The sequence below is a fragment of the Mangifera indica genome, chromosome 3, assembly GCF_011075055.1.
Source record: "Mangifera indica cultivar Alphonso chromosome 3, CATAS_Mindica_2.1, whole genome shotgun sequence".
Classification (NCBI taxonomy): domain Eukaryota; kingdom Viridiplantae; phylum Streptophyta; class Magnoliopsida; order Sapindales; family Anacardiaceae; genus Mangifera; species Mangifera indica.
Window position 1 is genome coordinate 20714213 of NC_058139.1, and position 26660 is coordinate 20740872.

The 26660-nt window shown below is 32.9% G+C and overlaps 1 protein-coding gene across 5 annotated transcripts in view; it reads left to right on the forward strand.

Annotated features, from left to right (window-relative positions):
• LOC123210263 (protein WVD2-like 3) overlaps window positions 1-26660 on the forward strand; it is a 42855-nt gene that overhangs the window by 1117 nt on the left and 15078 nt on the right. For 2 of the 5 annotated variants that reach the window (XM_044628523.1, XR_006501244.1), the window contains 3 exons: window positions 1439-1532; window positions 1628-1699; window positions 1867-2167. In XM_044628523.1, coding sequence (XP_044484458.1) covers window positions 1473-1532; window positions 1628-1699; window positions 1867-1962 — 228 coding nt within the window. In that variant the 5' untranslated portion in view covers window positions 1439-1472 and the 3' untranslated portion in view covers window positions 1963-2167. Of the gene's footprint in view, window positions 1-6; window positions 610-1438; window positions 1533-1627; window positions 1700-1866; window positions 2168-21050; window positions 21126-26660 lie in introns of those variants that run through there. The other 3 variants (XM_044628522.1, XM_044628521.1, XM_044628520.1) reach the window with 3 other exon arrangements.

Consider the following 26660-nt stretch of genomic DNA (forward strand, 5'->3'; position numbering starts at 1 on the left):
TCTACTTTTACCTTAAGTAAAATCATTATATATGTTTAGTTGCCACTAAAATGAGTTTTATTCAGTGATTACCTTTGTATTTTTAATGAAGTGTTCTTCTGGAAATGAGACCATTTGGTAGATAGCTGCAAAGGGCCAGGATGAAATGAATTTTTGCAAACTGGAAATTTATTTGCTATTAGGGATTGACAACAGATACCAAAAATAATTCTTTTTGCCTGATTAAATATGATAATTTTGATTACTCTTATTTTGAATTAGAAGTCAATTTCCCAATGTTTCTGTCATATTTTCTACCTTATCATTAAAACCAATTCCTTGAGCACCCCAAAGGCTTAAGTCTTTCTCTTTGGAAACATGTGCTCTCCACAATATTATTCAAGGAAATTTATTGTTCTCCCATGGTTTATAAGGTCAATATCAGAATTAATGAATAATAACATCTTAACCTTAAGCATTTTACATCCAACAACATCCATACTCAATGTGCATGTGTAGTGGTGGTTCTAAAATCAATGTTGTGAATTCCTCATTCTTGTTCAACTAAAGTATGGTGCTGCTCTAGCTAAAGTTTCAAGGCCTCATGTATGGAACGGCTCGGTTAAACCTGTAAGATAATAGACTTTGTCATGAAGGCTTTCTCTAGTCTTGCATCAACTGAATTGTTTGTTTCCCTTTTGTTTTATCACCCTAGTTGCACTTTGTGTCTCTATTGATTGTCCTTGTAAACTATAAAGTGGCTTCTATATATTGTTATTGTTTTTTTCCTCTTTTTGGTTTTTGTTTTTGTTTTGACAATAGATAACCTAAAATATATAACATAGTGAATATAGAAGGATTGTGTCAAACACTATTGAGCTTAAGGACTAGTGACATTATGATTACTTCTTATATGAGTATGCTTGGGTTTTCTTTTTCCTCATTGCCTTGAAAATTGAGGTTTTATTGTGTCAACATGATATTGGACCATCTAATGTGACCATAATTTAAGAGATGATTACCATAAATTTAGTGCAGAGATCATTTGTGATTGCTGGTGATATTAAAACCTTACTAACATATCAAAAAAAATCTCATGGCAGGCCATGAGCAACTTGCATTTGATGTCTAATTGTAAATTTTTCATTTGGTTAAATGTTTTACAAAGTTTTATTTGAAAATCATAGAGTTGACAAATTCAGGATGATGTAATTGTTTATGGCTGACCTGTTAGCTTCATTTTTTTGGGTCCTGCCACCTATGGTGCTGAGGATGCCATTGCAACCCAAGAACAAGAAGCACTCTGATGAGGAAGATTCTTGTTCTGTAGATTACTCATATGCTTTGACCCCCAGGAATTATTGTTTGATATCTTATTCTTCTATACCTTCTTGTTCTTTGTATTGCCTCTCCACTCTCTTTCTTTTCAAAATTCATGTTATCTTTTCACTATGCATAGAACTGCAGCATCTTCAAGGACTATTAAGTCCAGGATGACTGTTTCTGCAGCTCCTCCATTTAGATGTTCAGAACATGCAGAGAAACAGAAGGAGGTACTGCCTTTATATATATATATATATATTCAACATGATTCTTGTAGTTTGATTTTTCATATATAATGTATCTATTATGTTGCATTTTTTTTTAGTTTTATTCAAAATTAGAGGAGAAACATAAAGCAATGGAAGCTGAGAAAAGCCAGAGTGAAGCAAGGACCAAGGTATGGCTCTCATGCAAATTAGGATAGTTAGAAATCTCTCTTTCTAATGATTTTTAGTGGAAATTAATTATCATGCATTTCTTTACTTTGTATTCCCACTTTCAGTTATGTTGGCCTTTTTGAGTTGGATGATTCTGACCCATCTTGTTACTTTGACCTTCTTCCAGATCTTAATATTTGAAGGAAGACATAGAGGTGGTGGTCAAGCCATTCAGAAAGAGTTTATCTTTTATGGGGAACCCAATGCGAAGCTTCTACCATGAGGGACTACCATCAAAAGCTGACCTGAGAAAGGTATTGCATGGTTTTGTTTGTTCTTCTTGTCATATGAAAGTTTAGGATTCTGAGATGCCATGCAAACCACTTTCTCCACAAAGCTGCTGAGAAATTTTGACTTTTTAATTGATGAATAGAAGCATAAAAGCATAAGTGTAGGGTTCATCTATTACAAAATTATTTTCTCCTATATGTTGAAACACTTATATAAACTGGAAAAGAAAGAAAGGGAATTCTTAAGCAACTGCTGGGTCAGGCCTGCCTAGCAGATTCCACATTAGGTGCTGTGGCACCATCAGCAGCAGTTGTGATCTTGTCCAAATTCTGAGCCTTCCCCAAAATAATTTGGATCTGAAAACCCAGTAAGATGGATGAAGAATTAGAACTTTTAACTAATGAAATAGAAGAAGGAAGCTAATTAATCAGTACAACCATAGGTTTCTGAATGAAAGAACCTCCATGAACCTGCTTGGAGTTCACTGTAGATATCTTCACCTCTGTAGCATCACAACATGTAAATCTAATTAGTTTCAATACTAAAGGATCTTTACTTAATTAACATGAATAGAATGGGACCTCCTACCCTTGTTAATAGCCAGTCCATCTCCTTTCAGAATCTAAGCGATTTTTTTAACAGTAGGAAAGGCTGCATTAAATCATACCAGTATTTGCATTAATACAGGGAAATAGGAAAAGTTATCCAACTAGACAGTCTGTTAGAGAAAAGAATAACTTTAAGCTTTAGTAGCAATTAAAAAATGTCTACAATTTTGCAAGTTATCTGTTAGACTTAGATTATAACAATAGTATAAAAGGAAAAGGATAAAGCAATAGTATGTACCCATGTCCATGGCTAGGGCTGGATTCGAGCCGATAGGAAATGTGTTCAGTTAAAAATTACACTGTTGTTCATGTTGGACATAAACAATATTGCTTCATTTTGTAGCAAGTATTAAGAATAGAAAAACAAAACTTCATAGTCTCTATATCTCTCCTCCCTACCAAATGATGTCGTTTTCTCCGATAATAGGTAAAAGGACGTCATTTTGTAAATGAGTGGCGAATATTGAACCACGAATCTAAGTCACAAATTTGAGTTTTGGATGTAAAGTCGGCTTTTTGAAACTTATCTTGCTCAAACTTGATTCAAATTTAAACCAAACTGAGTTGAGCTGAATTTTACAACCAATTTAATTCAGTTCAAATTCAACCTTAAGATAAGCATTGGTTAATCTTATTATCTGTTATGGTGAGAGGTAAATTAAATGAAGTGAGTATTAGACAATTAGTTAGGTTTTTTTAACATGGTTCGACCTATTTTTTTGAAACTTGCTTTTACAGTTATGTGATTAGTAACTTGTTGAGATAGCTCAAGTAAAGTGTGAGTAGTAGAATGTCTTGATTTTGGATAGGGGTTTGAAAAAGGGTGGTTGAATTTCTATGATAACCTCTTCGTCTATTTTAGAAAATGCTTATTTAATTAAATGAATGGATCATGTCACAACATAACTAGTTATCATAAAAACAAATCTGTTTGGCTTTTGCCTCACAATTCTCAACTTAAAGTCCTCATCAAAATTAGCAAAAGCAGTTGATCCTAAAGGTGCAATTGATTTGCAGGTATATGTGTATGCATGCTTTTTTTTTCCCCTCATTTGGCAGGGAGTAGAGATAAAGAGATTAAGAACTTTTGTTTTTCTATTCCTGGTACTAGTTGTAAAATGAAGCGATATTGTATATGTCCAACATGAACAACACCGTAATTTTTAACTAAACAAACTTCCTAAAAATAAAAAGATAATGAAGGAAAAACAAGTGACCAATTGTATCCTCGCTGCATTTCTACGATATTTTGGTGATATTAAGAGGAATGCTAAGTGAAAAAGGTGTGATATGATTATATCTTAGCCCAAAACTTGAAGAAAATCCAGAAAGAGAATCACTACAGTGAATATTTGTATCCCTAGGCCTTTGTTGGTGCAGCTGTAGGCAGTAAACTGGAGCTGTTACCCTGTTGGGTTTTTCAAAAATAGGCTTTTGAACCTAGGAGACAGTGAAGATGAAAATATTAGTAGGAAATGTGTAACTGGAATTTGTGACAAGTAAATTTAACCGATGAAAGCAGTTGAACCTTAGGCCACTGGATGAATTGGCCTTGATTGTCCTCAAGCTTGGAGGCTATCAGACATATCTTCATTCGCCCTACCAAAAGCATGTATCTGATTGTTCAAAAAATGGGAGGAATTTCGAATTTTGTTTAACAAGAAAAGGGTGTGGCCTGGCCTCTTACCTCCATTGTCTCCTTTCAGAAGTGCATCATTCTTATGCCACTGCATGTTCATCTGCAACATAACATAAGATCAGAGAAACCTGGTTAGGAAAATTTCAGTGGCTTTTCGTCGTCTAGATCAATGTCAAAATATGTTGTCATGAGACTCAATGTTTACTATACAGAGTAGACACAATTTATCATAGCTTTTGGGTTTTACAACCCAAAAGACATCTTACTAGCTAAAAAAACTCAAAATAATCTTAGCAATGTGAGATACATATCTAAACCCAATATTTGTACTATGTTTTGTCAGTGTAGGATTTGCTTAGGGTATTGAACTATCATAGTAAAGCACATGAATTACATTAAGTCTCCAAGAAATCCCTTCTACCGTACAATGTTTCAAGAAATCCAAATAAAACGTCAAGCAAGATTATTTGTAAATAAAGAAATCTGAAAACCTTAAAAATGTCTTGAAACCCCATCATTTTCATTCATGTGAATTCTTTAAGAAAAAGGGAAAAAATAACAACTGAACAAAGATTTTCACAAGGGAAGCCTGAAAATGTAGAGGGAGATAAGAAAGCTTCAATTCTTCTAAATTCAAGGACAAATTATATTTTCCCTATAGTTTTCTCGGCAACCAAACATACCAAGCTAAGAACAAAAAATAAAAACTTAAGCCCATTGCACAAGAATGTAAAGAAACCAATACACATAAAAGCAATCCCAACTATTCCACAAGAAATGAGCATGCAAATCAATAAACTTTTGTAGTTATTTTCTTTCATAAAATTTCTCATCTAAGCAACCATAATTGATCCAAGAAAGTGACATTTACTTGGGTATGTTGGGCGAAGCAGTATGTGCAGATAAAGAGCAGTGTCAGGATTGGTGAAGAAGTTATCAAGTTACTCCTCTCTGGTGCCATCTCTATGCAACGGCGGCACTAACTTCCTCGAAATTCTGAGAGGCTTGAGATTTGTGTGAGGGAGTCTGTTGTGATGGGGGGCCGGTCTTATATAGAGGTGATAGTTATCTTTGGCGCCAAGAGTTTGTTAAAGGTTCTCCGTAAAATGTAGTTTGAAAGAATGATGACGTTGCAGCCGTTTCTTAAGCAGCCTATGCTCCCAATATATATATATATGTTGGTTCTAGGTTCGGATTTCTATTTCTAGGAACTGATTGGTTCCGATTCCTAAAAATTTTACAGGATACTCAGACTCGCTAACCCTTAGGCACGGATTGTGTTTTATAACACTATATTTTTTTTTTGGAGGGATTAGAGAGACTGATGTGATCAAATAAGTCTAAGATATAGTGAGACTAATGATATTGTTTGTTTTCAAGTTAAAGCGACTATGTTATTTCTAACAAGAGTATAATAATAAGCTCCCAAATACAGGTGACTCGTAAAGTCACATAACACATTTGTCAGTATGAAATATTTTGTTGTATGAGATTTCTATGTCAAAGTATTTGGTTTGAACCTTCCCTCATATGTGAGTAAAAGATATGTAATTTTTAAAATACATATATGAGACTATACTTTATAAAATTTTTCAATAAGCAATTAGGTGTGCAACTTTTTTTAAAAATTTATTTTGTCATTTTTTTACATATATATATTTTATAGTTATTTTACATGTTTATTTTATAAAACTATAATTAAATTAATTTTATTAAGTAATATATATTTAGAAATGAATAATTTTAATAGGTTTAAACCATAATCAAATCAGATCAAACCGTATTTTTTTAATTTAGTTTAGTTTAAAAAAATTTCAAACTATTTTTTTTCAATTTGGTTTAAAAAAGCTGTCAATACCAAACCTAACCATGCATCCTAACAAGAACTTATGTTTGCAGTAAAATGAAAATTACAAATCTAACATGAACGACACAACTCCGTACATTATATCTCAACAACACTTGAAAGCAAAACTGGCAACACTACAATAGAAAACATAAAGAGTTTCTATGCTACAAAACATCTGCTACATTAAAATGTCTCCATCTTAATAAAATCATCTTGTTAGCCGATCTTCTATAGCTACTCCTAACACTAACAGGCATATATACATCTCCATTAGAAACTTATATAAATTGGAAAAGGACATTTATGTGGAAGACTACAACCATAGTGAGTCATGTCAGGCCGAATCTGGTGTGTTCCATCATATCCACGGGTCATGCCATACTAACACATACCGATTGGCGAGTCTTATGGGCCAAGCCGACCTATAAGCATGAACAGACCCGTGACGCCTGAGCTGTGTAAAAACAAGGGGACTTGGGCTTGACGTGGGTTGGCCAACCCCCTTACATGTCTACAAAGAACCATGACAAAGGAATTCTTATGCAGTTGCTTGGTTTGATTCCATATTAGGTATTGTGGTATTATGGTTATTAGTATCATACAAATATACGATACATATCATACAATATGATACAATACAGATAAAAAATAATATGTATTTTAAGGTGTATTGAAAAATGATAAAATATATAATTTGCGTATCGTACAATATGATACGTATCGGTCTAAATAAGTAAAATTAACAATATGGATTAATATATTTTTTTGAACTAAATTGGGCATGTAACTAAGAGTAGATACAAATCAAGTTGAGCTCAAATACCACCAACTCGAGTTCAACTTGAAAAGAAATTGGTCTAACTTAAGCCGAAAAGAAATTAGTCCAACTCAAGAAAAATTGGACCCGAATTGGGCTCGCTCAACTTGATTCAACTCGGTTTGAATCCATTTAATTCAAATTTGAGCCGAGTTCATGATAAAAGGTTCAACTTATTTTGAAACTAAGCCAAATTTGAGCTAGAAAGAGTTCAACTCAGTTTGGCTTACAAGTTAGACAAATGGCTTGATTCGATTTGAACTTGGCTCATGATTTGATTCAAAGTATGTTAAGTAATTATTAAACAACGACGCTTTGTTAATGAATCATGAATTCAAAGCATGAATCTAAGCCACAGATTCGAGTAAGAGATTTAAACTACAAACTGAGCAAACTCAAACCAAATTTGAGCCAAATCATTATCATTCGAACTAAACTCAGATCAATCTTAATGTTGGCTTGACAGACTCAAGTATAACTAAGCTGAGCTATTTTTTATTCAAACCAAATTGTAACACTCTTCTCTAAAAGTACTACCCTCTAAAGGAAAATGTCATCAAATTGACTATTTCGAGTATGCATTTAACTCAAAACATATCATAAAACTCAGTATTTATTGAAAACAAACTTCATTTATTCATCTTCACAAGTTTACAAAAATACCCTTATTAAGACTGAAATTGAAAGAGAAAAAAAGATGTCATAATTCAAAATTTACTGAAAAATGGAATGGTACAGCCAAATACATAAGTATAAACTGAATAACACAAAATCATTGAAGAATAAAGTTGATAAAACTATGATGACAGAGATGTCCTCATTGCTCTACACCCTTTGACCACTGCTTGTCTTATAGCCATCACCATCGTCTATACCTGCATGCATAAAAGAAGAAAGATGAGAGATGAAACATGAGTAAGTATGAGACTTATTTGTTACTTAATATTTAAATCTCTAAAATGCCTTTAGTCTCGACCCATACTATATTTGTCATCCAGAGTTAGTATTAAACTCATTTATGGATGATAATAGGTCTTATATAACATTTATGTGCTCATACTGCATGCTAAGGAATATCTAAGCTATATGTCATAACTCTCAAATCAAACTATGTCATGCTTAGTCATTAAGGAGCCACTCCTTAGATTCCTATTTGGCATGACCATACTGAACTCAGTGGAAGTATCTGAATCTAGAAACTATAATTGAAACTATATACTAGGTCGATCAGCTAGGATCAAATACAAGAATTTGGCACCTTGGCTATGTGAGCTACCTCTCTATTCCACTATACTAAATTGTATCTCAACTAAACTCTATTGTGAGCAAAAACCCTACTACGAGTCTTGTGTGTTACTGTAGACATCCCCTAATACAAATAGTGTAAGGAATATGCATTCACAATGCCCCATTGGAACGATCTTATTATGCCTAACATGCATGCATCTTGAGTCTTAACTTAACTTGGCTCGTTCCTGCTTCCACTTAAAATATATCTCTTGTCATTCTATAACTTAATTCTTAGGCACATAAGGTATAATAAAGGACCAAGGAAAGAGGGTGGTAGGGTGGAAAACATTCAAAACGTAAAAGAAATTGTGCAAAGGAAGGTTGGCTATGTGGCACCCAAAGGATGACATGGCACATGATGTGGTAGTTTATTTAAAGATGTGGAATGATGACATAGGCATGTGTAATGACATGAAGCCATGAAAGAAGCCTTATGCATATGAAATAAAGAATCTTAAGTCTTATTTAATTAAAAAATTTTATTAATATTAGTTTTCCTAAATAAGTTAATAGTCCTATTTTATTATTGGTGAGTATCCTAGTTTGATTTAGGAAATAATAAGTTTTAGGAAGTTATTATTTAGGAAAGTTTAATTAAAATAGCTTTCCTTATGTTTTATATTTTTCTAGTCTAGTTAGGAGAAATAAGTCTATATAAACACATAAGTTTCGTAATTCAAAGCATTCAATTCAAGTTATTAATAAAACTTCTTATTTGAGCTTTCTTAAGACTTCCTTTGCAAAGCTTACAATAATTCTTGGTATTCTTGTGTGCCTGTTCAATAATATCAACCCTAAGCATCTTTATGAATGATATCACAACTTTATTAGCGCTTATCCTACATCACGTGGTATCATAGCCTTGTTTTGAGATGACTAGGCAAGAGGGAAATTCAGATTGGCATGCTAGTTTAGAGCAACAAATCGCAACATTAATTAGATCTATAAAGGGACTAACTACACAAGTCAATAAGATAGAAGCCAACCTACTTGTATCACAATGTAAACAAACTATTTTTAATCTACAAAGGACAATTTCAATTCTTCCTAGGCGAATGCAATCAAGAAGAGAAGAAGTTTCTACACAACTCGAGCAAGGAGTCGATGAAGAATCAGAATGTGATTATACCTCAAAGCCATAATTAAGAAGGGAGGAGAGCTTATCAAAACCATGAACCTTACAAACTCAAGGGTAATCTTCATAGTTTAATGGTGTAATGAATATTGAGCAATTTCTTGATTGGTTGTATGAAGTGGAGCAATTTTTTGATATTATGTAGATCAAGCCAGTGCAAAAAGTAAGTTTAGTAGCTTATAAATTAAAGGGAGGAGTCGATGCATAGTGGCAAAGGCATCAAGAACAATTAAAGATGAAGGGTTAACTAATTATGAGAGATTAGGAGCCGATAAAAGCTTTGTCAAAGTCTTGTTCTCTACCATTCGATTATGAGTAAACATTGTTCCAATAACTTCAAAATTGTTACCAAGGAACCAAATCTATGGCTACCTATACGGAAGAGTTTCTATGACTACAATCTCGATGTAACTTGAGTGAGACCAAAGACTAACAAGTTGTGAGGTATATGAATGGCCTAAACTATTCTATTCAAGATCATTTGGCAATACAAAGCATATGGTCTATAAATCAAGCTTAAAATTTGGTTTTACGAGCTAAAAGAAATTTTGAAGAATAGAAGATTACCGCGGGGTAACATAAATAGGCGACAAGCGATTGAAGTAAAGAACCATATAATTCCAAGTAATATGAAAAGATAAGAAACCAAGCCTAAACCAACAAAATTTAAGGGAAAAGAAAAGGTTAAGCCAAGCAAGGGCTTGAAGTGTTTCAAGTGTAATAAAATTGGGCACAAATCAAGTGATTGCCTTTGGAGAAAACTCGTTAACATGTCATGACAAGAAGAGGATGGAAAAGAATTTGAAGAAGACAACATTGAAGGGGAAGAAGAAATAGAAGAAGTGATAGAAAAAGAAGGTAAATACTTGGTATACATGGTAAGACGAATCTTATACTCCCTTACTGAAACTGATGATTCATAATAGAAAAAAATATTTGACGGATAGTGCTCTGTTAATTCAAAGATATGCAAACTAGTGATTGATGCGTGTAATAGTAAGAACCTGGTTGCAAAACCACTTAAAATTAAAAACTTAGCCATACCTTCACCCTTATAATATTGGTTGGATTAAAAAAGGACCTAGTGTAAGAGTAGTGGAACAATGTAGACTACCTTTATCCTTAGGAAAACTTATAAAGCTGAGATCTTGTGTGATGTTGTAGAGTTAGATACTTTTCATGTGCTTCTAGAGGGACCATGGCAATATGATATAGATGCAACTTATAGGGGTCATAACAATACATACTTTTTTAAGTGGAAACAAAAGAGGATTATTATGTTTCCTACAAAAAGAGATGTGGGTGATCCAAAGAAAGATGAGAAGACCTTACTATTAATATATTTAGAGAAGGAGGAATTCCTCAACAATATAAAAGAGGCAAAAACTCTAATAGCCATCGTGGTTAAAGGAGAAGAAGAGGAGAAGAAACCAATCCCTAAGGAAGGGCAAGGGTTACTTGATGAGTTTGAAGATATAAAAGTTGAACCTATTGGGCTACCACCATTGTAAGATATTCAATATCAGATTGACATCATTCCTAGTGCTAGTTTACCAAATTTGCCACATTATCATATAAGTCCTAAGGAGAATAAGATATTAAAAGAACAAGTGAAGGAATTACTAAGGAAGGGATACATTCAAGAAAGCATTAGTCTATGCATTATACCACCCTTATTGACCCCAAAGAAGGATGAAAGTTAGAGAATATGTATGGATAGTCATATCATCAACAAAATAACTGCAAGGTATGGATTTCTTATTCCTATACTTGATGTCTTGCTGGATCAAATGCACGGTGCCAAGGTATTTTTAAAGGTAGATTTGAAGAGTGGGTATCATCAAATTAGAGTTCGACCAAGAGATGAATGGAAAATTGCATTCAAAACAAATGATGGTTTGTATGAATAGTTAGTCATGCCATTTCGACTCTCAAATGTATTAAGTACATTTATAAGATTGATGAATTAGGTATTAAAACCATTCCTATCTAGCTTTGTTGTGGTTTACTTTGATGACATTTTAATTTATAGTAAGAATGATGAACAACACCTAAAACACCTCAAACAAGTGTTCTTGGTTTTGAAGGAAAATAAATTATCTGTGAATCTAAAGAAGTGTGTGTTTTTAACAAGAAAGTTATTGTTCTTAGGCTTCATAATTAGTGTTGAGGGAATACATGTGGATAAGGACAAGTTTAAAACAATTAGAGAATGAAAGACCAAAAACCATAAGTGAAGTGAGCAACTTTCATAGGTTAGCTACATTGTTTGAAGAAAGGAAAATTTCAATGGGAAGAAGATATAGATTGAAACTTTGAATTGATTATGGAAAAGTTAATAACAACTTTTGTTTTATCGTTACCCAATTTTAATCAAGTGTTTGAGCTAGAATGTAATACTAGTGGAATTGGGATTAGTGGAGTACTTTCACAAGAAAGGAGACCAATTGCTTTCTTTAGTTAGACGTTAAGTGAAGCTAGATAGAAGTGTTCCACTTACCAATAAGAATTATATGTATTATTTAGATGTTTAAAGACATGAGAGTCTTATTTGTTACTAAGAGAGTTTATTATCTATTTAGATCACCAAACCCTTCAACACTTTAAGGCCTAAATGAATATAGACCAAATGTTAGTACAATAGGGTTCATACCTTGAGAGATTTTATTATATGATTATTCATAAATCTGTTGTAACTAATAGAGTGGCAAATTCATTGAGTAGAAGATCAGCGTTGTTAGTTACAATTACCCTTGAAATTATTGAATTTGAGCAACTCAAAGAACTATATGAGAAAGATGAAGATTTTAATCCGGTATGGAATAATTATTTACATAATCTTCCCATGGAGGGTTTCCTTATTGAAGATAGGTATTTGTCTAAAGGAAGTCAATTATGTATTCCAAAGAGCTTAGTAAGAGATAAGCTAATTAGAGAGTTGCACTCAAGTGACTCAAGTAGATATGTGGATAGAGATAAAACTATAGTTGGATTGGAAGAGAGTTATTATTGACCACAATTAATGCGAGATTTAAGGAAGTTTGTCCAAAGGTGTCTTATTTGCCAAATTAGTAAGGGACAACAGTAAAACATGAGATTATACATGCCCTTAATCATCCCTAATGCACCTTGGGATGATATTTCTATGGATTTTGTGTTGGGGTTGCTAAGAACTCAAAGAGGATATAACTCAGTGTTTATTGTGGTGGATAGATTTTCCAAGATGTCCTTCTTTATTTATTGTAGGAAAATAACTGATGCTCATCATGTGGCCAAGTTATTTTTCAAAGAGGTTGTTCGTTTACATAAGGTTCCATTATCAATTGTTTTGGATAGAGATAATATGTTTTAGGCAGTATTTTGGCTTATTTTATGGAACACATTTGGGACTAGATTAAAATTTAGTAGTACCGCACATCCACAAACTGATGGACAAACAAAGATGGTTAACCATTCCTTGGGAACTTTAATTTGATGCATTTGTAGTGTGAAGAAAAGCTAATGGGACTTTGCCTTAACACAAGCTAAATTCTCTTACAATAATAAAATCATTGCCTATGTGTAGAAGAGCTAGTCAATGAGCTTTTACATTGGCTGACAATTATGTATCCATGTTTAAGGTGGTGAAACAAGTTTTAAAGGAAAGTAATTTTACTTATAAAATCACCATTAATAAACATAGAAGGAGATAAGTGTTTAATGTAGGAGAGGAAGTTATGGTGTTTTAAAAAAAAAAAGACTTTTAACTAGCATGCATGGTAAATCAAACCAAAAAAGGTATGGGCCCTACAAAATTTTGAAGAAGATTAATGATAATGCTTATGTGGTGGACTTACTTGACAACATGAGGATTTCTAACACCTTTAATGTGCTTGATTTGATAAAATTCTACCATAAAGTTGACTTATACAATGATAACTTGTTGTCAAGTTCTTTTCTAGTGGGGAAGAATAATAACGGACCAAGGAAAAAGGGTAGTAGGGTGGAAAACATTCAAAATACAAAAGAAATTATCCAAAGGAAGATTGATGATGTGGCACCCAAAAGATGAAGTGGCATAAGATGTGGCATCTTATTTAGAGATATGGCGTGATAACATGGTTGTGCATGATGACATGAAGCCATGAAGGAAGCCTTAAGCATGTGAAATAAAAAATCCTAAGTCTTATTTAATTAATAAAGTTTTCTTAAATAAGTTAAGAAAACCTATTTTATTTTTGGTGAGTGTCTTATTTTGATTTAGGAAATAATAAGTTTTTGGAAGTTATTATTTAAGAAAGTTTAATTAAAATAACATTCCTTATGTTTTATATTTTTCTAGTCTAGTAAGGAGAAATAAGCCTATATAAAGATATGAGTTTTGTCATTCAAAGCATTTAGTTCAAGTTATTAACAAAACTTCTTATTTTAGTTTTCCTAAAAGTTCTTTTGCAAAGCTTGCAAAAATTCTTAGTGTCCTTTTGCGTCTATTAAATGATATCAACGCTAAGCATCATTGTGAACAATATCACAACTCTATTAATGCTTGTCCTATATCAGAGTATTACTACGTATTCGTACTCTTTGCATTATTGCTCGAGATGACCCATAAATCCTTAGCCTAATTCTCTTTCTCTTTTTCTTTAATCTACTTTACACATATGGGTGTGTATCTATGGACACATAGGGGTATGTCCTTTTTTACTCTCACACTTAACCATTCCTTATTATGGCCTCTCCCTATGTGTTAATCTTCTAAACACACAAGCATGTGTTATTATCTAACACAAAGGTATAACTCTTTTGATAATTATTTCCTTTCCTTATTTATTTTCTTGTCAACCATTTTTTAAGGATATTCAAGTCATTTCATCGCATACAGAATCGTGCTAAAACTACACACAGGAAGTTTATGTGTCCTAGTTGACCGCTAACTAGTTAATAACACCCATTGCTCATTAGAGAGACAAGAAAGTTTAGCCTAAATTATAGTTATTGCACACACAAGCATGTGTCCCATTCCACACAGTTATGTGATGAACCTAGGAATCTAACTTTGCTAACTCTCTGATCTTCTTCTTGCGCATCTTACCTATGCCCTTATAGATATAACATAAAACTAAACTTATACCAATACCATGCCTTAATAACAAGTATCAATTCCATGCCTAAATAATCAATAAAACACAATCTCATCTAATCTCATTCATAAACTCATGAACAAAAGCATAGTTAGGGTTTGTCCATCTTACTTTTCCATATTATTCTAAAGCACAAGAGTCATTGTGACATCAATCATTCACTAAAGCAAAATCGCGTGTGCACCTATATGTTTGTGTGTGTGTATATATACACACACATAAAAAAAAAATATGTCTCTTGATCTCCCTTCAATTTCATTAAACAAAAATTGAAACTAATTAAAGAACTACTATCATAATCATGTTTCTATGTTCACAATAGATCCACACCCAAAATATTGATTAACATACGTAGATTCATCTTGATTAAATTAATGGCAAAAATCATCATCCATAAACTCACAAATGGTGGTAATATCTCAATCAATAAGCATAGGACAATAAGCCTTACTTACCTATTATCTATAGAAAGTCAAGCACATAGGTAGGCTATCTTCTCTCTAGTTTCCTCTTCTCCATGTTGCTAGAATTCAATCACCGAGGCTATTACACAAACACCGGATGATCAAATTCTTGTCCTCTCTCTTTTTTCTGAAAAGCTTCATGCACTTAAGGATTAGAATAATAATCCCTAAAATGCAACAACAAGCCTTTTATAGAAACTTAAATGTGCAAACACACACAGAGGCATGTACCACCCATACATAGTCATGTGTCATGAAATTTGAATTTCACATGGAATATATCTTATCTGGTTGACGTGGCATAACATACAAGCATGAACTCTCCATACATGATTATGTCATTGAAAACTCACACACTGACTTTCAAATCACACTAACTCATGCATACATTATATAAACTCAAAAATAAAAACTATTTTACCCTCAAGTGTACTTGTGGGTGTTACAATTTATCCCTCTTATTGGAATTTTGACCTTTGAATTCACTAAAAATAGCTCAGGATGTTGTTCTATCTCCCAAATAGCCTTTTCAATCTTATAATTCCTTCAAAGTACCTTGACCAAGGGAATCTACTAGTTTCTTAACTATCTGGTCCTTTTATCTAGGATTTGAATCAATCTCTCATCATAACTTAAGTCTTTTAATAATTGAATCTCTTTGGTCTTTAACACATTGGAAGGATCCCTAATATATTTATGTAATGATGAGACATGGAACACGTCATGAATATAGTTCATGCTCTTCGATAATGCAAGCCTATAAGTTATACCTAGAAGCTAACTTACCTTTTTTTTCGAACCTTATCATATGTTTAAATAGGGTTACTTTGATGAAAAATCTATCAACTACATTGAACTCTAGATCTCAACATCTCTAATCGGTATAACTTTTTGTTGATCCTAGGTCTGTTTCATTCTCTGTCTAATTAGCTGAACATCTTCAATCATTTTTTGAGTCAATTTTGGTCCAAGAGACTGAACAAAGACATTTTTCTCACCTAACTTATCCCAGTGTAAAGTAGAATGACACCTCCTATCATAAAATACTTTATAGGGCATTATCTGTATCATCACTTAATAACTATTATTATAGGCAAACTCTACTAAAGGGAACATCTCAACCTAACTCATTTTATTCTCCAAGCAACAAGTTCTTAACATATCCTTTAACACCCAGTTAGTTCTCTCAATCTGACCATTAATCTATTCGTGATAAGCTATACTAAATGCCAAACTAGTGCCCAGTGATTTATGGTTACATATTCTCTCTCAGATTAGGTATGATATGTTGGAATTCTAAGAAACAAATCATTGATGCTCAATTTATAACACAAGCTAAATACATAGTTGTTGCTTCAACTATAAATCAAACCATTTGGTGAAGAAAACTTTTAGATGATTTGCATGAGAAACAAGTAGAAGCTACACCTATTTATTATGATAACAAAACTGCAGTAGCCATAACAAAAAAGGTTAATCCATTATAGCTTAAATGAGTAATTAGCTGACATTTTGACTAAGGCAGTAAACACCAAAAGGTTTGTTTAGATGAGAAATAAGTTAGGAATGGTAAATAAGTTGGTCAAGGAGGAGTGATGAAGCTATAAAGTAGTGAAGTTGGCTACTAAAAAATTTTGAATTTTTGAAGATGGTTCTAATGCAGAAACTTAAAGTTGATGTGGAATATTTTTTCAACCTTAAAATGATGAAAACTTATTTAACCATCTTGTAATGATTTTGGTTAGACTGCAACCAAACCAAATAGTAGTAGTTGTGTTTGTTGTAGTTTGATAATTAAGGTTTGGTTAGCTTGTTAGAAATGGTATGGGTAAGCTTAATTTAAGCTATTATTGTATATGGATTTAGTGAAACTAATGTAAATATAAATGTATGGAAAAGAATAGAAAATGTTAACTATTTTACAACAACAAAAATCTTCCATTCCAGTTCTCCGATTTCACTCCTATGTTTTTGTATTTTTTTCGCACTTTCTTTGTATACAAATCCCCATTAAAAATCAACCATTTACCCTTGCCTAAGGTCGAGAGTTCAACATTATTGTACTGCTTTATATGACTCTATAAGATAGATTGATAACATCAAACAAAACCCCATCAAGAAAATCATAAAATCTTCAAATTTTCATGTCAATAAGCTAATAAGGAAACATGAGGAAACTAAAAATTCTTGACTTAAGGAAAAAATAAAACAAGAAAATATGTGGATACCTTGGCAAGAATTAGGCAGAAAATGAAGGGTTTCTTTGTGTTGGAGACTTGAATGCAAGTGTTGATCTCCTTCTTCTTGTTGTGCTTCTTCATCATCTAAGCTGAAGAGTTGTTAATAGTAACAATAGTAGTGACAACATATAACACCCCAAAACTAATAAAAACGTACAATAAAATTTAGAATTAACCAAATAAAGTGTTGAGCACACTGTATTTTATAGTTTTTTTAATCGTTTTGAATTTAAATATTTTATATATATACAAATTAATATGTCTAGTTCTATTCTAGAAATTTTTGTGAGTTTACCTATTCAATATAATTTATTAAAATTGTTATAGGATTGAGTATTAAACTCAAAATTTATTTGGCAAAGTTTGGGACCGATAGAGAAATTTAGCTTTTAAAGCTTTCTGAAATATTTTTGAATTATTTTTTTTTATAAATAAATTAGCATGTCTAGTTTAATCTTGGAAATTTTCACAATTTTATACATTATATGCTATTTATTAAAATTGTTACAATATTGTGTGTCCAATCTGGAAGATGGCAATCTTAGTGATTTGTGAAAAAAATTCATTTTACATGGCTTTTTAATTTATTTTCAGGTTGATTTTTTTATTTAAACCATTAATATGTTAATTTTAATTCTACAAAATTTTGTAAATGTTTGAGTTATACTGAATTTCATAAAATTATTGGAAGCTAGAGCTATCAAACTTGAAAACTGTTGACAATCTTCATGAGTTGTGGAAAGAGTTAATTTTTGTGAAGTTTTTATATATTTTTTTAGTAAACTATCTACGTGTCTTCTTTGTTCTTGCAAAGTTTTTTAATATTTAAATTTGTATAAAAATTTATAAAATTCATGGAACAAAGGTTGTACAGTGTAGGCATGTGTGAGTTTGGTATAAAGTTGTTCGTTTGGATACTTTTAGAATTTGTGAAATTAATTTTGAATTAAGGTTCTTCAATGGAATCTAAGAAGAATTGTAAGATTTTGTTGATTCAACTGAATTCATTGATTGTGGCTAGGAATCCAAGAAAATTTTGCGTGGTTGTTTGAAACGTATAAGAGTTTATGTTGATCTTTGCTCTTATTTGAGATAAGTAAAAATTATTTATTTTCTATTTACATACATGTTTGATTTTTGACCCTACATGTTTGGACATGATAGTCAAATATGAAAATTTTGGTTTCTATAAGTTATAAAATATTTTCATGCAGGTTTTCTATTAAATCGAAACATTTATACAAGTATTTTTGTAACTTATATAAATATTTCATTTTGTTTATATATAAATGTTTTCATAAATTATATAAATATTTTGTTTTGTGTATATATAAACATTTTTGTGAGCTATATGAATAGTTTGTTTTGTTATGTAATACCCTTAGGCAAATCCCACAACGGCAAAGCAAGAGAAAAATGTTGGGTTTGTCTGTACTTTGTTTGTGTATCCCATATTGGTTAAGGATAGGAGAATTTGATCGGATAAATAGTCTGTAAGCTCTTTAAACTATCAAGACGTGTTTTGGATTGTAAAGCTCAGATGCAAAACTATGATGGACTGTATGTCCAGACTGGACAATATCTTAATAGTGGGTTGAGTTATTGAATCAAAAATGTTAAAAATGGTATCAGAGTGACTTTGCATGTCTTCTTGAATGATGGTGGGCCAAACTTCAATGTGGATGTTGAGTCTCGTAAAGGGGTGTATATAGTACCCTTAAGCAAATCCCACATCTGCAAAGCATAAGAGAGAAGTACTATGTCTATGCATTCTATATCGGTTAGAGATGAGAGAATTTGACTGCTTAAATAGCTATGAGTTCCTTAAATTGTCAATATGTGTTTTCGCTTGCAAAGCCTAGAAGCAAAATCATTATGGATTGTGTGTTTAAAGTAGATAATATTTTGACTGTGAGTTGGACTATTGAACTAGAGATGTTAAACCATGATAGACTCTATCTACAAAGTAGACAATTACCATGATGGATAATATCTTGATAGTGGGTCGGCTATTAAACCAAAGATGTTAAACCATGATAGATTATATTTCTAGAGTGGACAATATCTTAACAATGGGCACAGGAGCTGCTTCTTTCTTCTTAATGTAGTTGTTCTTATTCTTGACATCCTCTTTCAAGGGTTCAACGTTCTCTGAAACAACCTTGGTGCTTGCCTCCTTTGTTAAGAAATCTTTCTTTTCCATGCTTCTTTCTTTCTTGATGAGCAGCTTCTGGTTGGAGGCGTCCTTATATAGTGGTGATTGGGCCAATACTGAACAAACCCATGGAGGTTCCCATTGGATTAACTTTATAGGCCTTTATTTTAAGCGGGAACAGCCATGCCAGTAACAAGTTGTAATTGCAAGTAGTGCCAGTGGAACGATCATCATGAAATAGTTATCTTAATTAATTTAATTAGGGCTGAGTTTGTTCCGTTTTAGCTATTATTGTTTATGAATAGATAAAATCTACTTTTTAATAAGAAATCTACATAAACAGATCAGTGGTCATAACAAGTTGAATTTGACGCATCCCCCAATGGGTCATGTTGCAGACCACCTAACTGCCTTGACATGTTTAATGATGCGTGCCGCCAATAAAACTCAAGAACAAGAACGAGAATTGTAGAGAGTTTGAATCAAGAACAAGAATTACAGAGAATTTGAGAAGAAAGATTCAAGAACATTGCAAGGGTTCTCTTGCCAATATTATTTCTATTATTTTCCAGATAGTTCTACAGTGCAATAATAGTGTATATAAAATGGAATTGAATGACAGCTTATTCCCAATCCAATTAAAACGACAACGTAACACTAATGCTTATTACAATTGAATTAGAATGGAATGACGTCATATTGGAATCCCACTAATTCTTGCACCCACACTTCATTCAACGACTTCTGTACACAGCATTCCTTCTAAACACCCTGCTGCTTCTGCGCTTTTGACTCATTTCATTCAGTTTGCAACATTTAATTATCTAACATATACTCTTGTAATAGTTCATTGTTACTGAAATATTGTTTTTCCCACATGCTTTAGATCAATGATTAAAGAGTATGGAAGTTAACAAAACACAACTTTTTTCCGTTTTCATTAAAGGCTGTTTGGGTTCTCTTATAGATGAGCATGAGGTTTTTGTGAGCTTTCCTCAGATGCAAATCATTTAGTATTAGAACTACGATCACGTCTTCTAGTTAAAATGGTAACATTAGCACTGTAATATTCGACGAAGGCTAGCTCTAGCACCGAGCTAGGGCACAATAAGCTTGGGTGGGCCGAGCATAGTTCTCCAAACATTCTTATATGTATGTAAAAAGTCATGTTTTTCTATTCATATTACTCGTAAAATGAAGCAATATTGTATATGCCCAGCATGTGCAATATCACTGCAATTTTTAACCAAACACATTTCCTAAAATTAAAAAGATAATAAAGGAAAAATGAATGACAGAGATGCGCAAACACCAGTATGTATCTCCCACAAACTGCATGTGCACTCCATTTCTATGACATCTTGGGGAGATTAGGAGCAACGCTAAGTAGAAATGGCATACTATGATTGTTTCCTAGCTCAAAGCGAATTCTGGAAAAATAATCTCTACAGTGAATGCCATATAACCAGGCCTTTGTTAGTGCGACAGGCTGTAAGTTGGAGCAATGATCCTGTTGGCTTTCTCAAACATTGGCTTTCCAATCTGGGAGACAGTGAAAGAAAGGACCATTGGTAGGAAATGAGTAACTAGAATTGGTGACAAGTAAATCTAACTAATGAAAGCAGTTGAACCTTAGGTTTCTGAATGAATTGGCTTTGATTGTCCTCTAGCTTGGAGAGTATCAGACATATCTTCTTTATCCCTGTTGCATTTACCCAAAACATGTATATGATTGTTTAAAATGAGAGGAAATTTGTTTGCAGGAAAAGGGTGTGGCCTGGCCTGTTACCTCCTCCATTATCTCCTTTAAGAATGTCATCATCACTGTACCACTGCAATACTATATAAGATCAAAGAAACCTGTTAAGAAAATTTCAGAGTGGTTTAGCCTATTATCAAAATATGTTGTTGTCAAAATGTATCTTAATAATTTAATGAGCTCATACTCTATTTAAGCAATCATATTTTAACATTCTAAGCAATCATAATTTAATGAGCTCATACATCTAAATTCAACATCTGTTGTGCTTTGCCTAAGAGAGTGTCACATTGTCAGAGTAAAGCACATGATTGCAGTAAGTCTCTAGGAAAATCACTACTGCCATTCAATGTTTCAAGAAATTCAAACAATACGCCAAGCAAGATTATTTGATTAAAAAAAAAAACTGAAAACCTTAAAAATTTCGTGAAACCCCATCATTTTCATTCCTGTGAATTCTTTAAGAAAACGGGAAAAATCACAACTAAACCAAGAATTTCAGAATACAAGCTTGAAAATGTAGAGGCAGATAAGAAAACTCCATTTCTTCTAAATCCAAGGATAAAGATTCTAATAAGCCTTTAGAGCTTATTTTCTTTTCCCTACAGTTTTCTCGTCAGCCAAACATACCAAGCCAAGAACCAAAAAAAAAAGAAAAAACCTTAAGCCCATTACACAAGATTGTAAAGAAATCAATACACATAAAAGCAATCCCAAAAATTCCACAAGAAATGGACAAGTGAATCAATAAACTTTTGTGCTTATTTTCTTTTACAGAATTTTTCTCATCTAAGCAATCATAATTGATCCGAGAAAGTTTAATTAGTGCTTATTTACTTGGGTATGTTGGGCAAAGCAGTAAGTGCAGATAAAGACATGCGGTGACACTTTAATTAGTGATATTTGGAAAGGAGAGAAAATAGCGGTAAAATGCAACTTACAAGTCTAACCTGAACAAAAAGGCTGTGTATATTATATCTCAACTACACTTGCAGGTAAAACTGGCAACTCTACAGTGGAAAAAAATGGAGATGCTATGCTTCACAAGATCTGCTCCAATAAAATGTCTCCATCTCAATCAAATCATCATGTTAGCAGATTATCCAAAAGCAACTCCAAACACTAATGGGTATATATACATCTCTTTTAAAAACTCATATAAACTGAAGAAGAACAGTTATGCGGAAGACCGCAGAGAGGGAATTCTTAAGCAACTGCTGGGTCAGGCATGCCTATCGGATTCCACATTAGGTGCTGTGGCACCATCAGCAGCAGTTGTGGTCTTGTCCAGACTCTGAGCCTTCCTCAGAATAATGTGGATCTGACAAGCCAGAAAATGGATGAAGAATAAGAACTTGTAACGGGTGAAAAAGAAGGAAGCTAAGTTAGCAGTACAACCTTAGGTTTCTGAATGAAAGAACCTCCATGAACCATCCATCTAAGAGCCGGTGCAGATCAAAAATCAAGAAAAAATATAGTTTGTCGCTGCTGCTTAAGTTTCGAGCTAAGACATAATTCATTCAGTAGCCTAAGGTTCAACTGCTTTCATCAGTTAAATTTACTTGTCACAAATTCCAGCTTCTCATTTCCTACTAATAGCTTCATCTCGTTCATTGTCTCCCAGATTGAAAAGCCTGTGTTTGAGAAACCCAACAGGATCACGGCTCCAGCTTACAGCCTGCAACAGTACCAACAAAGGTCTGGTGATATAGATACTCACCGTAGAGATTATCTTTCTGAAATTCCTTCAAGTTTTGAGCAAAACTATAAATATCTTACACCGCTTAACATTGCTCATAATGTCACCAAGATGTCATAGGAATGGAGTGACGATATAATTTGTCGCTTATTTTTCCCTTGTTATCTTTTTATTTTTAAGAAGTGTGTTTTAAAAATTACAGTGTTGTTGTTGTTCATATTAGGTATATACAATATTGTTTCATTTTACAACAAGTATTAAGAATAGAAAAACTTCTTAGTCTCTCTACCTCTCTTTTCTGCCTAACAACATCGTTTTATAAATGAGTCGTAAACTTTAAACCACAAATCTAAATCACAAATTCGAACTATGGATCCAAGCCATAAATTCAAATTGAACTAGAACTATAAATGCGAACTATGAATTTATGTCAAACTAGATCCAAACACCCCATGACTCAAGTTTGGTTTGGTTTAAAAGACACTCTAACTCATCTAGCTTGAACTTGATTCAAATTTAAACTAAACAAATTTAAAACAAGTTGAGCTCAACTGACTTTTATGATCGAGTCAACTCAATTTAAATCCAACCCAATGATAAGCATTGGTTAATCAATCTTATTATCTTGTATGATGATAGATGAATTAAATGAACTGAGGATAAGACAAATAGATAGGTTTTTGAACCCACATTTTGGATACTTACATCTATAGTTATGTGATTAGTGACTTTATGAGGTAGCTCAGGCAAAGTGGGAGTAGTAGAATGCCATGATTTTGGATAAGGGTTCCAAAAAGAGTAGTTGAATTTCTATAAGAATCTCTTCATCCACTTTAGAAAAATGCTTATTTAATCGAACAAAAGGAACATGTTACAATATAATTGGTTATCATACTAACAAATCTGCCTGTCTTTTGTCTCACAATTCTCAATTAAAAGTCCTCATCAAAATTAGCAAAAGCGACTGATCTTGAGGGTGCAGTTGATTTGCAAGTTTATGTGCATGCATGCTTTTTTTTTTTTTTCATTTGGCAAGGAGTAGAGATAAAGAGACTAAGAAGTTTTGTTTTATATTCCTAATACTAACCGTAAAATGAAGCAATATTTTATATGCCCTACATGAACAACAACACCAGAATTTTCAACTAAACAAAATTCTTTAAAATAAAAAGATAACAATGGAGAAATGAGTGGCCAACAATATCTTAACTCCATTTCTATGACATCTTGGTGATATTAGGAGGAATGCTAAACAGAAAAGGCATAATATAATTATGTCTAAGCCCAAAACTTAGAGAAAATCCAGAAAGATAATCTCTACATTGAATGTTAGTATCACCAGTCCTTTGTTGGTGCAGCTGCATGCTGTAAGCTGGAGCAGTGATCCAGTTGGATTTCTCAAAGACAGGCTTTTCAATCTAAGAGACAGTGAAAGAGATGATGCTATTGGTAGGAAATGAGTAACTGAAATTTATGACAAGTAAATTTGACTTATGAAAGCAATTGAACCTTAGGCCACTGAACGAATTGGCCTTGATTGTCCTCAAGCTTGGAGGCTATTAGACATATCTTCTTTGTCTGCGTTGCATTCACCAAAAGCATGTATCTGATTGTTCAAAAATGGGAGGAATTTGTTTAACAGGAAAAGGGTGTGGTCTGGCCTCTTACCTCCATTGTATCTTTTCAGAACGGCGTCATCCTTGTGCCACTGTATGTTCATCTGCAATACAACATAAGATCAGAGAAACCTGATTAGGAAAATTTCAGAGAACTATTTTTACCATCCACGGTCTAATAGTCTGATCCAATATCAAGATATGTTAGTATGAGACTCAATGTTTATTATAAATACTAGAATAATTTATCATGGCTTTTGGGTTTTACAACCCAAAAGACATCTTGATTTCTAGTGGAACACACAACAATCTTAGCAATGTGGGATGCACATCTTTACTATGTTTTATTGGAGTATCATAGTAAAACACATGAATTACATTAAGTCTCCAAGAAATCCCTACTGCCATACAATGTTCCAAGAAATTCCAATAAAACGCCAAACAAGATTATTTGTTCAAAAAAAAAACCTTAAAACCTTTAAAATGTCTTGAAACCATATAATTTTCATTCCTGTGAATTCTATAAGGAAAGGAGAATAGAAGCCTGAAAATGTTGAGGGAGATAAGAAAAGTTCAATTCTTCAAAATCCAAGGATATAGAATGTAACTCTATAGTTTTCTTGGCAACAAAACATACCAAGCCAAGAACAAAAGATAAAAACTTAAGCCCATTACACCAAGATTGTAAAGAAATCAATACACACAAAAGCATAATTCCCAACCATTTCACAACAAATGAGCAATTCTTTTACAAAATTTCTCTCATCTAAGCGATCATAATTGGTTCAAGAAAGTTTATTTACAGGGGGATGTTGGGAAAAAGCAGTAAATGCAGATATAGATATGCAGTAGCAGTGTCAAGATTGGTAAAGCACATGACTTACATTAAGTCTCCAGGAAAATCCCTGCTACCTACCATACAACGTTTCAAGAAATTCCAATAAAACGCCAAGCAAGGTTATTTGTAAATAAAGAAATCTGAAAACTTAAAAATGTCTTGAAACCCCATCATTTTCATTCATGTGAATTCTTTAAGAAAAAGGGAAAAAATCACAACCGAACAAAGAATTTCGGAAGGGAAGCCTAAAAATTAGAGGGAGATAAGAAAGCTTCAATTCCCCTATAGTTTTCTCGGCAACCAAACATACCAAGCCAAGAACAAAAAATAAAAACTTAAGCCTATTACACAAGATTGTAAAGAAACCAATAAACATAAATGCAATTCCAACTATACCACAAGAAATGAACATGTGAATCAATAAACTTTTGTGGTTATTTTCTTTCACAAAATTTCTCATCTAAGCAACCATAATTGATCCAAGAAAGTGATATTTACTTGGGTACGTTGGGCGAAGGAGTATGTGCAGATAAAGACATGCAGTAGCAGTGTCAAGATTATCAAGTTACCCCTTCTTGTAAATTGATGAAGACAAAGTAACGCTTCCACTACGAGCAATAGTTCTGGTGCCATCTCTCAAGTAAAAAACTCCATGCAACAATGGCGCTTCTTGGAATGTTGGAGAGGCTTGAGACTTTTGTGAGGGAGTCTGTCGGGATGGGGGGCTGGTCTTATGTAGAGGTAATAGTTATCTTTGGGGCATAGTGTTTGTTAAGAGCATTCGGTTAAAGGTAGTTTTAAAGACTCATGAGATTGCATTTGTTTCCTAAGCAGCCTATGCACCCAATTCATTACCACTCTATTTGTAGGCCGTTATTTCAAGCGGGAACAGCCTTACCAGTAACAAGTTGTAACTGCTAGTAGTGCCAGTTGAACGACCATCATCAAATATTTATCTTAATTAATTCAATTAAGGCTGAGCTTTAGCAGTAATTAAAAAATCTCTGCAATTTTGCGAGTTATCTGTTAGACTTAGATTATAACAATAATATAAAAGGAAAAGGACGAAGGAACAGTATGAACCATGTCCATGGCTTAGATTATAACAATTATTGTACTGCTCTATGCAACACTGCAACAAGTACATATTAATCAGATTAAACAAAACCCCATTTAGAAAATATGCAGATTTCGATGCCATTAATTTTTCATTTTAGTAAAATGAAGAGAGAAAAATGAATTAAAACCATCCATCTAAGAGCCTATACAGATCAAAAATAATATATATATTATATATAAAATCAAAATTAAGCTTTTAATTAGAGTTGAATTCAAACCGAGTTTGTTAGATCTTGACTTGAGCTCGGCTCAAACAAGTCTGAAGCAAGCTCAACTCAAACAAACTTGAGCTTGGGTTTTGGGGTGTTCAACTCATTAAGCTTGTGAATTTAAAAATTTTAA